Genomic DNA, 17,838 nt, shown 5'->3' with positions numbered 1-17,838 from the left:
TGGGGAGACGAGTTGGGAACTCGGATGGCGCTATCCGAGCTCCCAACTCGTCTCCCCACCCCCGTCCCCGCCTCCGCTGAGCGTTACGTCAGTGAAGGACCCGACGGTGTAACGGCTTTCCTCACCTCCGCGTGCGCCCTAACCGTTTCCCGCCAGCGCTCGCCCCCGTTCCTCTCACACACGCACTTCTCCATCCTCTTTTCCCAGGAGAGGATACCCACTACCGGAGGGAAGAAAGCGGGAATTGTTAATTTTTTTTTCGATGCCGAGGCAGGACAGGTAACATTAGTTAATTCTTTGAGAGGTAAAGGAGGTTGCTTCAGCTTTCTCCCCCTTTCCAAGAACGCTTTTTTACCACAACTTGTTCTTACCAAGAACACTCATGTCCACCCAACTGTGTGAGGTAAATACATGATTTTTTTTTTTTGGGGGCCTGGAACAATTCAGGAATCCTTTGAAAAACAATTACACAAACTTAGTTTCCAACCTCCTCCTCCTCCTCTTAAAAAAAAAATTAAAAGGTATACAAGCCTGTTAGCAAAACCCAGCCAACTATATTTTACCAAGGTATAAAAATGACTGGAAGTGTCATATAAACCCCTTCTTTTTACACATATAAATAGTAGTTATTATAACAAAGGTTCTGATCAGTACCAAATATTTAAATGGAGGGGGAATAAACAAGTACTAATTCACACCACTAAGCCATCCTAATACATCCAGGTAGGTAGTAACCTGAAATTAAGCTGTGTGCAAGTCAAATGCTAACAGCAGGAACCTGAAACCAGCATAAGTCACAAGCTGTATCAAATGTATATTTTTTTTATTTTGTTACTTCCTCTGCCACCTAAAATTACAGTCTGCTTTTTACACTAAAGCACCTAAAATATTTACAACCATCTTCTAATAAAATAACAGTTAAATATTGAAAATAAGATTTTTCTCATAAAATATGTTTTCTATATGTACAGGTTTTATCAAAGAGGACTAAATTCAACAGTGAACAGTTTTCCATCATCAACCATCAGCAAGAAAACAGGTTTTCTGAAATAAAACTGTGTCCTACTTATGTACAAATAGGCAGAACAGCATCTGTTTAACGCAGCACTTAATGAAGTCAATGAGGCCTAAATCGTGTACTGCTTAAGAAATGTGCATTTCTTCTTTTCCTTTATGAATAACTTCTTTGGTTATTGTTGTTCTATTATCTTCTTGGCTGTACAATAAAACAGCACCCAATTAATGTTACAGAACCAGGCATATATCTGTGTATATTTTTTTATATACACTAGGTTTAGCACAGATACTTGTCCAATTGTTGCTAGAAAAAGTTCCACTGTAGATTCCTTAACACAGAGCTGCTCTTCAGAATCAAGCCCACAAATTTCTACTGTATTTCACTCTGTTCCTCAAGCAGAACTCACTGACTTCAATTATCACTTTGCTTAAACACGCAATTTTTTTCCCCATTATTAACAGGGGAATCTGAAAACACGCTTCCATTTTCCAGTGTAGCAGCCTTTCTCAGAAAGATCCTTAAAAGTTCAAAATGATACAAGTTTGGAAGAGAGAGTAGACTCTGCAGGGCTGTTTCTAACACAGGCTCCTAAAAGCCAACAGAAGTTACCGCTCACAAAAGCCTCCACTTTGCAAACCACTAAGACTTGCACAATTTACAAAATTTATTATCGGTGGATCTAGTTGGCAGCATACAGCTGAACAGCCAGCCTGCTGATCCTGGGATGTGTGGCCCCTATAAAAGTAATGTGTCACGGCATGGACAGAACTGCTGGGGGAGCATGCGGACTGGCAGTTCGGAACGAAAAGGTGGCTGCTGCCTGATCTCCTGAAACTCACAGGTACAGCAATTGAGAACATCATCCTTTATGTAGCAGAGGGACTGGAATTCCACCTGCTGGTCAAAAACAACTCCAACACACCTCTGGAATAACCCCAAAAAACACTAAAACAAACCATGTACACAGGAACTTCACTAACCTGAAACTGAGAAGTGATTTCCATTCTCCTGAAGGGTTGTTCTTTAGTATCAGAACATTTGACCTTAAGTAGAAACTTCAGGTCATTTGGCTTCACATATTTGGCTTTGACAGAGAAGGCACCTCTCTGCCAATGAGTCCCACTGGTTTTGAACTTGTGTGGTCCGGTACTCCTATACAAAAGTGCTGTGATTTACCCTCACTTTGCATAGTTACACAAGGAAGAAAGACAATAGAAAATAAGATCCACCATCTCTCAGGTTCTGCTTAAGATGTTAGGAATGTGGCAAAAAACCCAAATAAAACAAAACCCAACCCATAAAAAAAACCCCAAACAACCCTGAAATCTGGAAGATCTGAAATCAGTCTTATAAAATATTTTATAAAGTTAGCAACACTCTTCTACTGTGCAAAATTCACAAGAAAATCAGTGCCGTTACCTGTGAAAGCTCTAAAATTGGTATTCATATTCTGTAATTAAAGGTCCACTCAACCTAACTCCAATTCTTCCTTCATTCTTTAATTCTGCAAGGAACAATTCTTTTGAGATCCTGTTTACTCAGGGAACCAAATCTAATTTATCTAAACAGTGTTAGACATCCAGCATGTAGATCTGAACCTAAGCAAAGAGAAACGGTAATAATCAGCAATGTCAACTCACCTTTGGAGTATGTTTTACTAAATAAACAACATTTGAATGAGGAGGACTGAAAATGGCACAAGAAAAACGTGTCATGCCTACAAGTAATAACTAACATGCTGAAGGCATATACTGCATTGATCTCTGTTCCACAGACAAGAATGTCTCCCTGTATTTGTCTGGTTAGAGAGCAAGCTCCTGCATTGCTCAAGCATACACTCTCCTAAAACCACCGAGATGGCTATTCAACAGTGTTATTTATTATCACAGCAAAATATATTTCCAGTGCAATCTGATTACCAAGGCGGTGTTCCTGATTCAGTGTTCCCATCAGATGATGTGAACTACAGTACAATCATCATCTTTCTTCAATCCTTGAATTAGGTCATTTTAAAATCACCAGATCAAAACCTTGCTAAAATGGAAGCTCTAAAATGTACAGTGTAACCAATGCTTTTACAAACTGCCTAACAGGTGTGCATTAAGGCAAGACAGAACTGAAAAAGAACTGTGATACTACAGATGATACAGTCACTCCTGTAATTATTTCACAGTTAAATCAGGTTTTTTTTCCTCCACCTCCCTTAAAATGACAGCACAAAGACAAAGAATGTAATCATCTCCTTAACAGAGATGACATTTAGTCTCTAGAAGATACTGGAAGTGATCCAGTATAGGCAAAAAAATAAAGTTCCATCAGAAGTGTGTGAAGATCATTCTTGTAATTGGAGCAAAATGAAACTTGGAAGAGTTAAAGACTAAAGATCCTACTGGGATCATCTGGAGGGAAATGTCAGCAGAACCATGAACTTCTGTAATTAGTGGTCTTGGAAGTTATCAGCAAAATGAGCTCAGATAAAAACACCTTATAAGAATATTTGTACCAATTATTTATTTTTCCCCCAAAACACAAATTAATTAAAAAAAAAGGGAAAAAAGCAGATTTCTTTTTTTCTAGACCTGGATAAAAGAATTATCATTTTCAACAGGTAGTTTACAATCAGTGGGGAATAAACGAGCAGTCCAGGTTTCCTGATTGATCCATTCAGGGTGTGCTCAGTAGCTGTCTCTATCAAACAACTTTATTTACAACTCAGCATCATCCTGCAGTAGATCTGCATCTTCATCATCCAACAAAAGGTCAGCATCCATGACTTCATTCTCTTCCATGACATCACCCAGCTCTTGAACAACATCATCGTCAATGTCACCGACATTTTCAACATGTTTAACCAAACTCATGTGATCCAGAGGGATCAAACTATGCCCAACTGGCCCAGTAGTTCTTGCAATAGTGGCTGCCATTTCTGCTGCCACAGCAGCTTTCTGAGCCTTCTGCCTTTGCTGTTCTTCTTGTTGTCTGTGAGTCTTCATATGAGCATTGCGGCTTTTGATTTTGAAAAATACCCTAAATTTTAAAGGAAAAAAAAAATCAGATAAAAATGCATTGCTTTTGATGAAGTGAGCCAAAAAAGACTCAACAACCTATCAGTACATTTGCTTCCTTGTCCTGAAATAGAAGTCAGTGAAGTCTGCAATGCCATGGTGAGAATTTCAGGGACAGACTACCAGATTTATACATCCCGACAGTAACAAAATGGCCTACTCAGACTCTGCCAGAGGTATGTTGTAGCTCCCACAGTTGCTTCAGTATCTCTGCACATCCTAATCCTTAATTTTCACCGCAATCTTGCACAACATGGAGACAGTGAAGGAATCCCACAAACTAAAGCACAGAAACACAGAGAAAGTTGCCCACTGTCACATGCAAGTCTGTGATGAAGCAGGAAGCTGGGCTGACAGATGTAGAAATTCTAGTAGGTAAATAGATTCAGGAAAACTGGAGTAAATACTGCAGAGGAAGCATCCAAAACGTCATGCAAACCAATCTCTGAAGGTTTTGGTAAGAGGACATGTCATTTAAGGGGAAACTGTTCTTTTGAGACCATGAGAGCAAAATACAGACTTTGTCACGACACTGCTCATCTGGAATATACATAGGCAAATGTGATGCAATACTGCAGACAGTCACATTCACTTACTTGCCACATTCCTTGCAAGGAAAAATTGTTGTTGGGTCAGTCTCGCCACTTGTTGTGCTGTGGGCAGGTGAACTCTTGATGGAGCAGTATCCGCTCTGCGTACCAGATTTCTGCTTAGTGCCTGGAATGGTGCATCGTGTTTTTGTCACCTGATTCGTACCTCCATGAATGCGAGCATGGCCATTTAGCGCTTGTCGGGAACTGAACACCTGACAGGTAGTAGAGTAGAAGGAAGAAAAAACCCCATAAAAATCAAGAAATAGTGAACTGGAACAGGAACTGCAGAAAAGTATGCTGAATGCATATTACAGTAGAACAACTGCAAATGTCTAATACATACAAACAATCTACTTGGTTAAGTGCTGCTTGCTCTCAGCTATATCTCACTAAGTTAAACAAACAGTCATAATAAAAACAAACCAATGAGCTATCCTATTATTACAGTTGTATAACAAAACAGTAATCAGAGCTGTTAACATACAGTATTTCTGATCAATACAACATCTGAGGATACAATATTATGTACTGATCAGCACATTGCCTATATTTTGTGATGTGGGAATTAAAAGCAGGCAAAATGATTTGTCCAAAGATACTCAGAAGATCTCACTGGCCAGGAATAGTCTAAACCCGTGATTTCCAAAAATCACAATTCACTAGTATACAACCCCCTTGCTATTAAAGATACTAAACACACGTACAGCGCCACAGTTTGGCATTTCACAGATGAAGGAGGACGAAGAGAGTGAAAGACTCTGAAGGGCAGGCAGATCTATAGGTCCAACAAGAGGGATAGCTGGTGGGTCAGGAGACTTCTGCATTTCCCTTTCTTCCTTTCTGTCTTCTTCGATCTCTTCATCTTCCTCTAACACTTCCTCTTCCCCACTTGTCTGAAATACAGTGCATTTAAGCAATACTAGAAATATGATCAAAGACAGACAGTACTGGATAGTAGTACATAGACAGTACTGGAACAGCATGCTGCTTAGAGTCAAGTCTGCTTCCTGGTTTCAGTATTTTTTCCTCATCCTGAATAAACTTCTGGTCCATCCCTCAATGGACAAGCTACAGCTCATAAAGCTTCACTGCAGTGCTCAAAACACCCTCCATCTGTATTAGAGCTGCGGCTGCAAGAATGTACAAGTGCCAAGGTGCAATACTCTCCCCCAACTGTTAGAATGGCAATGTACGCTATATTCGTAGTCAAATTAAATGACTTATTAAAAAAAAAAAACCAACCAAAACCCCACATCTCTTAAGACTACTGGGACTACCAGTAATACAGACCTTGCACACAAAGAATTGCGTTGCCAGTCTGTATAAATGGTGTTTGTACTAGAATTTAGAGCAGCCTTTAGGAGGACACACAGGCACAGGAGTAAATTACAGAGATTTACCTGCTTTATCAGTAGCAAAAGCCATAATTGCTAGACTAGAGTTAGATAATGCACTAGTCAAACCACTTTTATCACATTACAGTCCAAGAACACAAAAATCTTGGTGTAGCTGAGGTCACAGAATGCTCATACTGAACATAATTTAGAATTATGGAACAATTTTGGTTGGAAGAGATGCATGTCATCTAGTTCAACCTCCTCCTCAAAAGAGGACAAACAAAAGTTATCAAGTGTTAAATTTTCTCATATTCTTTTAGACTTACCATGCATTCCTCTCTTTTTTTCTCTAAACGTGTTCTGTGTTTCCGGCCTAAGCGCAAGATTTTCTTCCAGGTGTAGTAGTATTCTACACATTGTGCAACCGTCTTAGACTTAACCTGTAGTTAAGTAATTGCAGAAATAGTCCAATCTCATTTTTTTTGCTTTCATTCAACACAATTTTAATACATTCCAGGAAGGACTTATTTCTCAAACATTCAAATGGAGAAAAAAAAGAGACAGTTTGACTACAACAGTAATAGGCTTGTAGAATAATTTTTTAGTTATTGTTTTTCAGTCAAATTTGTGTTGACTATTTCAGCTTCAGTACATTTCTCTGGGATTCTCTAGAGTCTAGTCAGAAAATGACTGAGAATATACTTTTGTAGCTCAAGCATACAATACCATTGAGAAATCTAGGAATTAAGACTTGGTTCCCATAAACGCAAACATTTTTCAACATTTGAGCTAACAAGAAAGGTATTCTGCACCAAGATGTATACGCCTTGTCTTTTCTGCTGTGTGCCAGAACATGAAAATTAAGCCCAAACACATTCTTCTCTCATGTTAACAGCTTTCAACCCTTTCTGGCTCAAGGCTCAATGCCGGTGACTCAGATACCTTTTAACAAACTGCCAGAGAACACCAAGGTGATGGCGGAGCACCATACTTGTCCTAAACATGGAATGCCATGACTTGGATTTCAGGTGTGAAAACTTTTACATGTAGTAATAAAAGGAACAGATTTTATTTATTTATTTTTAACTGGTTCTTACTGGTGCTGCAGTTGCATGCATAGGTACACCAAACGGAATATACCACTCCTAACAGTGTTCTTGTAACCACCACTGGCTCTATGCCTGCAATAAGCTGGTCTGGTGCTGGAGGGAAAAATGAAGGGGAAAGACAAATGGAAAAAACAATTGACAGAACAGTAATAACCCTACCATTTTCTGTACAAATATGAAATCTTTACTGTAGGTGGACAATGCCTCTTTGAACAGCCTTCTTTCCTGATGTGTCCACTTGTCAGAGCCTTAAAAAAAAAAAAGAGTAAATTCATTATAACCAATAAAACCCCACCACCTTCATGTTGATGCAGTGTCTGAAACAAAAGCTGGGAAACCTCAAGCACATGCTAGTGATTGCTGCTACCCAAATCCAAGTATGACCTCGAGTCCATCTAACCAGTATTCAGTCTCCAGCAGTGGTCACAGGCAGTTTGCCTAGGAAACAGTGAGATCAGGGCAAGCAAATACAATGCCTCTCCCTAATTTTTGCTAACCTCTGACCACTTTTGGCGCAGGGGATTTCCTGAGTCTGTTGCAATTTGCTTATTTAGTAACTATCCTTGTCAGTGCTGACTTACTCTTCCTTTCAACCAATTAAAACTTCTTGCACCCAATAAAATCCTTTGCTGAGAAGTCTCATAGATCAGTAGACTCTCCACATGAAGAGCCCCCCTCCTTTTCTTTGTTTCCTGGCTCCTAGTAGCTTCACTGGATGACCCTTCATTCTTCAAGGGGAAAAGAAAGCAAACCCAATCTCGACCATCATCTCCATGCTATTCAGGATTGCACGTCCTTTCTGTCACTCCCACACCTTTGGTCATTACTGTTGTCCCTCTCTGAACCTTTTTCAGTACTAAAACATTCCTATAGAGATGAAGGGACCAGAAAGGCACATAATAACTTATAAGCAATCCAGAGACTTGCACAGTGGCATTACCGTGTTCTCTATCCTCTTTAACATTTGACTTGTTGTTGTTTTTTTAGCTGTTGTAAAATACAGAGTTGATGCTTTCATAGAACTAATCCCAAGGCCTCACTCTAATTGAGAGCTATCACCACAGAACTCATAATTTTGTATGTAAAGCTACATTCAGCTGCACAGAAGTTCATCTATCATTTTGTTCTCCAGACAGTAAGTCTTCCAAGGTCCTTTTGCAGCTCTTCAGTTGCATGGCTTGAGGTAAGACACTTAAATCTTCTGTGATAGAGGTCATAAGTAGATACAAATTGTAGCAATGTGCAATACACACAGTGCTTTCTGAGCATTTAATGGAAGCTGTATATAAAACTTTCAAATATTGTTATTCTGTGTTTGCTTCACCAGCCTAACTGCCCATGAAAATGTGAAATCAACATTTAAATTGAAATGAACTTGTGATTCCTCAGTATTAGTCAAATAGAAGGAACACAGGATTGCACTACTGCCTCAAAGGAGCGTCCTGTTTGTAAGAGTGGGCAGCATTACATACATTAAAGGCAGGATATGCAAGAAGCTATAAAGCAGATGCCTTTGAAATGACTTACACTATGAGGAGATTCTACTTCAGTCTGAGAGTTTCTGAAACATCTAAAACTTTTATAAAAAAAATCCCTAATATTCCTATCAATATTACCATTCTCCATAGAAATGCTTGCCTCTGCACTGAATTCAATTAACTTGGGCTTGGCATCGTTCATGGTATTAAACTCTACAGGTTAATTATGTCTATAAAAAAAAAATAGATTTTATTTTTTTTACTAACTGCAAAGATTTTGCTTTTCAGTGTCAAGTCCCAGGCTCACAAGCTTAGAGCAGGTATCTCACCACTCCATCACATGCTGAACACTACAAAATTAACTTTTCTGCAACCAATTTTCTGCAGGCTTTCCCAGTACTGGATATAAGCATGCATGAGTTATTTCCACAGAGATTTACACTAAAACTCTCTCAAGTGTCAGAGAAAGGCACTGGCTTCAAGCCACGAGTTATTTATCCTGTTACCACCCAAAGATCTTTTTGCTGACACGCTGCCTTGCCATCTTTCCCACCCTGAACCAGCGTCATTCCCTTCTTACACAGCTTGCCAGTCATTTGCATTTGCCCTCCCTTTGGCCAGGGGTAAATGCACTGATTTAGTCCAGGAGCCTGCTCTACTATGCCAAAACATAACTTTAAAAAGTATGACAACACTAAAGGAAAGATTTTAGTTTTCAGCAAACCTCTCTAGTCATGCTCTCCTGCCTCTACCCCACCCTAGTGAAAAAAATAAATAATAAAGAATCACTTCCATGAACTAATTTTATTGTACACCTATGGAGGATTCAGGCCTTACAGAGTTTCCCCAATAGCTATGGTATTAGCAGGGACCCTTACGAGAGTATGCGGGTTAATTGGAAGTAACCTAATTAATAGAATAAATCCTGTGTAGGAAAAGAAACAGAAGAAAAGCTGTTTTTAACTCTGGTTGCTGGGAAACAGCTTTTGCTCTTGTTAGCTTGAGGGAGATACACAGAACGTGTATAGAGAGATCTGCAATGCAGCAAGAAAGAATTTTGGACTTTGGAATACAGATCAAATTTTAAGGCTGATCTTTATGTTTAGACATTTATTCTACATTCTGTTTTACCTGTCATATTAGTTTTGCACTGATTAACTGACAATAAATATCTTCTACAAATTTGAGGGCTTTGGGCCAAGGGGGGCTACATCTACACCTAGCGAGCCCCCTGAGAGGGGGGGGCTCCATTACATACAGCATATGCTGGGTCTGATCCATACCCTATCACAAGATGTACAAGAAGTTTTTAGACTGCCCGAAGCATGTTATTTCAGAGACCATCTCTCCTGCAGTTCTCACTGCAGAACTTCAGACCTGACAAATGGCGCTGTTCAAATGAAAACAATTCAAGTGTTTGCAACAGCACTCCTCCTGTATCAGATACGTGTTCCCTCCCCCTTCCCTAAAACACCATCCTGACAGATGGCAAAGCATTAGGACAGAGAGATTAGGGTGCTCTTCCACACAACCCTGGGTCAGCATGCCCAGCTCTCTCAGCACACGCAGAAAAGCCTCAAGTTTTACAACTTGCTTCCCTCACAAGCCAATGGGTTTCAAAGGTGAGATATGTGCTTGTACCCTCATTCGAGGGCAATGCTAAAGGACAAATTTGGATATTTATTGTTTGCACTATCAGTTAATTCTCATGAGCCAGTGCCATGCTCTGTTTTGGTCTATTCTACCTTTAAATGTGGCAGTGCCCAAGAGCTGCGATTAACCCAAACAAATGCCACTTGAAGTTACATTAAGCTATTCATGCACTAGATTGTGAGAAATTCCCATATGCCTTGAGAGGCTGATTATCAACCACAAATAAACTATTATTCAAGAGCTGCTGCATGGTGCTAGAGTGTGGCTGTTGATGCAAGTTGCAATCACATGTTCCATTCAAGAGCATTATTAAGTAATGCTTTGTCTTGTTAGTTTATGGCACTTAAATCCAGACTGGTGAGATTTTGGTTCATGCTGTGCTAAACAGAATCAAACTTCTTTTCCTGCTTAAGAAATAGGGATACACTGATGTCCACAGGTCTCAGTGCTAGATAGCAAGGATTAGCGTCATCTTGCATGAGAGATTAAACAAAACAGTCTCTCCTGGCTCCTCTCTGCATCACAGTAAAACACTCTCTGAAATGACTGTGAAGTTGCTTCAGTAAAGACTGTTCCTCCTCCTCCTATGCCACAGAGGCAGAAATTTCTTATCTGCTCTGCTAATTAGATCACTCACTGAGCATAAGGCTGCTGGGATATCTCCTCATCTTCTTGCTCTCATGCCCTGGACTGTCTCACATGTATCGTTTGGTGTCATCTCTTTGGACAAGAGACCCCAGAGCCCCTGGTCAAAGCTCCTGGCTGACATCTCATCCTCTGTCCACCCCCATGTCCACCCTTTGGACTGCAACAGAGTTGTTATCAAAGGCACTAGGCATCTCCCCCAGCCAAGACTTAAAAACCTGACCTTCACATTTATTCACTCTTGTTATCAGCTGCCATCAAACATGTTTCTGTTCTTGTTCTCAGGCCAAGGGGTTAAGGAGTTGCTTTACAAAAGAGTCCTTGTTACTTGGGAATCTTTCCAGTGAGCTGCTACAGCCAGGAAGTAGCTTGCTTCTATACTTATGTTGTGCAATGACTGTAACTAGAAATAAGTGTATGACCCTGGACACTGTGATTGACTGACTGACCACCAGAAGGTACTTTGCTTGTTTCCTATTGAGCCTAAACTGGAGATAAATTCTTAATTCTCTTCTGTAAATCCCTATGCTGTGTCTCCAAGCAGTTGTTAGCCACTATGAAGCATTAAGCAATAACACGGAGGGCTGCAGAGTGGAGACATTTGCCACCTGTGCTTGGGTGACGTATCTTAAGTCCAATGGCTTAACACCATGTTGTGTATTTCACAGGGCACTTCTGTTTCATCACCAAAATGCAGTTCTTGCTGTGTTTGTTAAAGTAGTCACTATCCCAGACCTGTTTTTTTCCAGCTAGATCCATGCAAAGAGGCCCTCTATTCAGTACTCAGACACTAGTGAGAGTTACAGCACTGCCTCTTTGCAAGGATGCTTATGATTATCATATTCATTTATCATGCACCATCACCTCAGAAAAGGCAGAGATGACGGCAGACATTTACATACCAGAAAATGAAGACCTTACTGCTAGTGAGTTGTAGTCTACGAATAGCAGCAATTTTAAAAGGAGATCAACAAATGAGATTTTAGTTTAAAAGAGGAGAAAAAAAAAATTACCCAAGGCAGTTTTAAATCTGTAGAGCCCTACACAGCAAGCAACATGGATGCAAATTTTCTGTACATTGTCAGTCTGGTAAAAAACTGCCAAACTTGTAACAAAAGGCTCTGGAAGTACCACTCGGCACTGCCCATATCACCTCTCTTTTAGAGGCTGCCAGCAGAGAGTGCAGCGTGAGCCCATGCTCTGGCCTGGGATGCCAGCCTTGGACTCTGTAAACTAGCAGATAGAGAGATCGCAAGGAAACCTACCGGCGTAGTGGTAATTTGCCAAAGGATGACACTTCAATCTCACTGGCTTTCTCAACAGCAGCTTCTCAAGAGCAACCTAAATGAAAGAACAGCGAAAACCAGAATTAGCAAATGCAGTCAGCTGCTGCATACAACTGCATGTAGAAGACTCTTTGATATGAGGATATGAATTAATTTTCTCTCTTTTTTTACTTTTCTGTCATATGAAATCACATCAAATTACTCCAAGGCCCATTAACACTGTACCTCGCAGGAGAGCACCTAACGCACACCTGTCCTGCCTTAATTAGCACAAACGTGGCTATTACTTAGCAACTTCCAGCTCTTCCCTCCCTTCTGCTTGCCACATACAAATATGTTTATAGTATTTGATTTGATAGTGTTAATTAATACTAAAATTTAATGGCTGGTTTGATAGCATTAATATTTATAGCGTGAAGTCTTTTAGAATATCTGTTTAGGTCAACATCTGTCAGGAATGACAGCAAGTGTAGCTAATCCTCCTCTAGATCAGGGAGACAAATGATTTGTGGATGCCTAAAATTTTTCCCCTGACAGTGCAGACCCCCCGTATAGCAAATTTCATGTCCTGACAGTAAGTTCAGTCACCTGTCTCAGACCCGTCAGATTCCTTAGCTTCTGTGAGCTGTAACTGGGACAAAGCTAAAAATCACCATATTAGATAATCCTGTGAGATTCACTCCAGCCCTGTGTTCTGTTGCATTTTGCTTTAAATTGGCTTTCCAGGAACAGGCAGAGGGCCTTGTCTTTCCCTAACACTGGGCAAAATGGACATTTTGCCCTAGTTAATAACATTCCCATCACTAAACTAATGCAAACATTTGAAGTGCATTATTTATATGAGAACTGTGTGCAATTACCTCACAGTTCTGAACAAGTAAGTAGATGTGATTGCTGCTACAAAACAGGGTTTTTATAAGGGCTAGAAGAGGACTAAGCTCTCTGTGACCAAATATAAAGCTTGTGAAATATTGGGGCTGGAGCAAGCACTGGGATACATTCAAAGCCCCAAGGCTATAAACTAAGTAATCTTATCTGTATGAAATATACAGTGAGCCTTCAGAGAGGCACTGCTTTGAAATTTAAATTTATTAAAGAATGAAAGGGAAAAGTCATTCCCCAAAAATGTTACAGGATGTTTAAAGCATCACTGCTAATCAATCAGAAATCTCTTTTTTATATAACCATATCTAAATCCATTTAATAAAGCATGCTAATTTATCTGCAGAAGAGGATCATATCTCCCCTTTCAGCTTCTTATCTTACCATGATATCTCCTTTCGCCTCAAAGAGAGAGTGCAAAGCGTATTCTGCGTTAGTTCCTCCACCAGGTAACACACTGGAACAGCTCATATTTAAAAGGTCTTCCACTGTCAGAAACAAGTCAACATTTTACTGCTAATACAGTAGCCTGTCAGTCAAACACCCAGAGCCAAGGATTCTGTAACGCCACTCAAAGACAACGCAGTTCATGGCAGCAGCTTTCATAGTCTCTTCCCCCAGCACCTCATCTCCTGGTTTTAGGATCACTTGCTGAGGAGGGGATGTGACTGGATTTGCAGAGCGCATCTTTGGGATGGGACAGGCTACTGGAGAGCCAGAGGCAGAGATTTGGCTATGAGGCAGTGGCAGGCCAGTGATGTTGCTGTGCCAAGAAGGCTCCAGCCAGGGCAGAGAAACAGAAATGAACCATGCTGGATGCAGGAACAAACTCTGCTCAGGACTGGTAGGAGCCACTGAGCCCGTCACGTTTCTCCTTGGTTATGGTTACAGGACAGGCCCAGGAGCCATCAGCTGCCTCTCATCTGTGACCTCTGCCCTTACCAAGCCATTCCGCACCCAAAAAACCCAAACAGCCACGCACTTCCCAGCAACGATCTCTCTCTCTTGGCTGCCAGAAAGCAGTTCACCCAGACTCCACTTGAAGTGCCGCTACATAAAGTTGTTACTCTGAATCTGTAACATGCAGTTCTGGTCTCTTGCTCTGCATTCGCAGTAATTAATACTCTTGAACATTTTGTACAGTACACACCTATGAGAAATCAATGTGAATTTCTTAAACAGGCACAGGCTGACATATGAGTTTCTAAAACAGCAAGTCATTGTACCTCTTTGTTGGAAGACTTTGTTCTCCAGTTCTGGCCATGGTTTCCAAACCAAAGTAGCCTTGTGTACATCTTTCTCCATTAGCAATCTGTCCTGCAGCTCAGGAATATCAGCCTGGAACCTGGACCCGATATTGATTCGTCTATAAAGACAAATAAATAAATAAGTATTCAACTACACAATGTGCAGAAAAAACGGAAGTCACACCAGTGTTCTCTGTTTTCAACAAAACTTTTATTACACTGGAGTGGCAGGAAATTGTGTCAGATCGCTTTATGCAATGCTTTACTCTCAGTGGGATAAGTACTTAGAATATTAGAGAGAAATGATCTTTTGGGGGAACCCAAAATTTCAATACACAATTTAAACTATACTGAGACATCATACCTCAGGGACTGAGCTAGCCTATACACGTGCTGACTAGCAAAGAGGCTAGATGCCGGAAACAATAACTTTCTGATCCATAGAGAAGGGCGCTCTTCAGCTGAGAGCTGAAGGACTGCTGAGGGACAATCCTATTTACAGACTGCCCTGGGGAACCTACCTGGTAACACCTCTCCAAAGCTCCACAGTTAATATATGTAAAAGCAAGAGTACTAGATAAGCATATGTTCTCCTCACAGCCCTCTTCCCAGCCATCACTAACCCTTTTATCACCTTCAGTGGCTCCCACCAAGCCTTCCTCTCCTATCATTTCTGAGCCGTGACATCTACATCTCCCACAGCCACTTTGCTCCCAAAGCCCTCAGCCACCATCCAGAGCAACCTTAAACACATCCAGCTCAACACGATTTCAGGCAGTTGAACACCACCTGCCCAGTTCAACACACTTCAGGGCACATGCTCTATGCTGGAGCCAGCCTATAAGAGCAGTGACAAAACCAATGTTGTTTTACTTACGGTTCAACAGTCTGTTCTCCAGGCCCAGGCGTCACCGGAATGACACTTCCATCAATACTATCTGAAACAGAGATTGAAGTTTCTGAGTTTAAAAGGGTATTTTGGTAACAACTGTATTGCTACTGCTGCTTCACCTCCTGGTGAAGCATTGCCACCTACCTACTAACAACATCATTACTCCCATCTATTAAGGAAAAATTAACCTTTATCAATATGTATACATAGAAACAGTCTAAATTGTTACAGGTAACAGAAATGTCCTAACTTGCAGAGGTTTCTACTGCCACGATCGTGTATGATTAGGCATCTTTTCTTGTGAAGCACCAAGTAAACACTTAAAGTGAACCCCATGTCTCAAACCAGGTCTTTTCCCTCCACTTCAGAAGGCCCAGACTGAATGAGAGGCACGCTGGTCCTTTCTTGAGGCAGACTGCTTTGAAAGATCACAGCCTTTCTCTCTGGCTGGGCTCTTCTATTCACTTCATGCTTTAACACCACCTCTACAAAATCCAAGGCAAAAAACCCCGATAAAGATGGACTTTTCCTGTGAAGTAGCAGAACCAGCCATGCACATAGCAGTCATCAACAAGATAACACTAGAAGACAGGACAGCAGTATTTTCTACCCACTGACACTCTGTAAATGTTATACTTACTAGACCGACACAGGAGCACCCGTGGAGTAGGTGTCAGTGGAGTAAGTGGCAGCTGAGTATGCGAGGTGCTATGAGATGATGTGATAACACTGCTGAAGAGACCAGACCCTTGCCGAACTGGACTAAGCATTGGTGGTGGAGTGTAAGGAGGGAGCTCATGTGTTCGGTCTAGCAGATGATCTCCAAGGACACGGGGAGAGCGAAGCTGACTCTGGTACAGCATGGCACCAGAGTGGGACATGCTGAAGTTGAAGGAAGGAGGAGGAATGAAGAGAGGTTCGGGTCTGTGCCGATACTTCTTCTTGTCCTGCAATGGTTTGAAGTTTTCTTCCAATTTTACAGCACTTTGATGAGGTTTTTTGGTCATTTCCTAAATGAAAACATGCAGAACTTCAGTATTTAGGCATGCTTAAATGTGCTTTGCACACAAACCCCTACAGCTTACAGCAACAGCCACATACCACCAGGCAGTTATTCAGGTACCACCATAATAAGGGTGGTCAATACAGTATCTGGTGCCCTACAGAAACCTCAGGGGTGTGAGAAAAACCAGGACGAATTACCCCTATCTCACTCGACAATCCCTTTGGGTCAAAGTAGGGCTGAGCCAGAGGCACAGACGCAGAGAGGCTGCTGCCAGCTTTTGAAGGTGCAGGGAACGGCTCTCCCAGGCCATGAGTCTCCCACACCCTTCTTCAGCTCCACCCGAACACCCTGGGCACTTCTATTTGCACTGAACACACACAGGCTCTTGGGAGTTACTTCATTACCCAGTCACAGTTTATTAGAAACTTTATATGAGATGTTTTCTGATGCATTTGTTTTGTTTGACTAGGAAGGACACATGAGCTCAGTGAAATTACTGCAGTACTCAGCAGCAGGAAAGGAAGACAAATGTAATAAATTCAAATTCTTTGCCTCTTATCACTACATTCCCATCAGCTTGAGTACAGTCCAGCTGCAACAAATCTTGAACTTAACTCTCTCCTCTTTCCTTGGAGGAAAAAGGGTAGTAGATGACCATTTGGGAAATTCACACACTGTAATATGCCCAGAATTCTAGAATCTGAATGTTAAAAATCATTTAACAATAAATTCCTAGAGTCCACAGAAGCAGAAGGCACAGAATTTATGCAACCTTGGAATCTAGATTTCTGGGGGGTGCGGGTGAGGTAGGAAGAAACAGGTTCTCAGGTTGTGCTGTAAGAACCCACAGAAGCTGGTAGATGAGCACGGTATTAAATATAATACTTTCAGGTGTTCGGATTGTAAATCTTCTTTAGGATAAACTTGGAAAGCAGAAGAAAATTTTTGACAGATCGGGTTACTCCAGAATGTTTGCATCGTCTGATAAATTCTACTACTACATATAGTAAATTACTACAATGTATGTTTAGACAACATACATCTTTACACCATGGGTGGTTCTTAGAATCACATTCACCCAATAAAAAATCATGTTAAAGGAGCATTAGCACTGTCACCCTTTATCCCTTATGTTAATACATTCCAGCTTGTGGAAATGTTTTTGATTACAGAGGTCCTGTCCTCTCTGTTAGATCATGGCTGTATCCTCTCCAACAGCTGTTGACATTTTTTCTCTCAAAAAAAAAAATTAAGTTTTGGGAGAGTTTTCCTTTTGCAGGAAAAAATGCAGCTTTACAGAGAATTTTGTTGATAATGGACATTCAGAACAGTGAAAGGGTCAAGGTCACCTGTAACCACAGAGTCCATCATGATGGTGAACAGTCAGTGTTCAAAAAGGAGAAAGGGGAAAAAAACCCCCAAACCCTGAACTCAAGGAAAACACAAACAAACCAAAACCTAAAAAACCTCCCCAAACCCAGAAGGCCAGATCCAAGTCTTTGACTAAGGACTCATTTTGTTCTGCTCTTTAAATGTGAAAGAGCTGGTACTCCTTTTTCAGAGTAAAGCAAACTAACCAAGATAACATCTTAGAAGTCCTATACACCTTCATCTCCTAGGCTGCTTC

At 41.0% G+C, this 17,838-nt stretch overlaps 1 protein-coding gene across 4 annotated transcripts in view; it reads right to left on the bottom strand.

Moving 5' to 3' along the window:
• Positions 1-840: 840 nt before the first annotated feature.
• TRERF1 (transcriptional regulating factor 1) overlaps positions 841-17,838 on the bottom strand; it is a 105,849-nt gene continuing 88,851 nt past the window's right edge. For all 4 annotated transcript variants that reach the window (XM_054822024.1, XM_054822023.1, XM_054822027.1 and 1 more), the window contains 10 exons: positions 15,846-16,215; positions 15,191-15,251; positions 14,293-14,432; positions 13,451-13,554; positions 12,164-12,239; positions 7,282-7,370; positions 6,340-6,453; positions 5,381-5,569; positions 4,680-4,888; positions 841-4,045 (listed from right to left, as the gene is read on the bottom strand). In XM_054822024.1, the coding sequence (XP_054677999.1) occupies positions 3,724-4,045; positions 4,680-4,888; positions 5,381-5,569; positions 6,340-6,453; positions 7,282-7,370; positions 12,164-12,239; positions 13,451-13,554; positions 14,293-14,432; positions 15,191-15,251; positions 15,846-16,215 (1,674 nt within the window). In that variant the 3' untranslated portion in view covers positions 841-3,723. The remainder of the gene's footprint in view (positions 4,046-4,679; positions 4,889-5,380; positions 5,570-6,339; positions 6,454-7,281; positions 7,371-12,163; positions 12,240-13,450; positions 13,555-14,292; positions 14,433-15,190; positions 15,252-15,845; positions 16,216-17,838) is intronic.

This window comes from Grus americana, chromosome 3, assembly GCF_028858705.1.
Source record: "Grus americana isolate bGruAme1 chromosome 3, bGruAme1.mat, whole genome shotgun sequence".
NCBI lineage: Eukaryota > Metazoa > Chordata > Aves > Gruiformes > Gruidae > Grus > Grus americana.
Note: the sequence above shows the minus strand (reverse complement) of the source record. Positions and strands in the feature narration are given on the sequence as shown.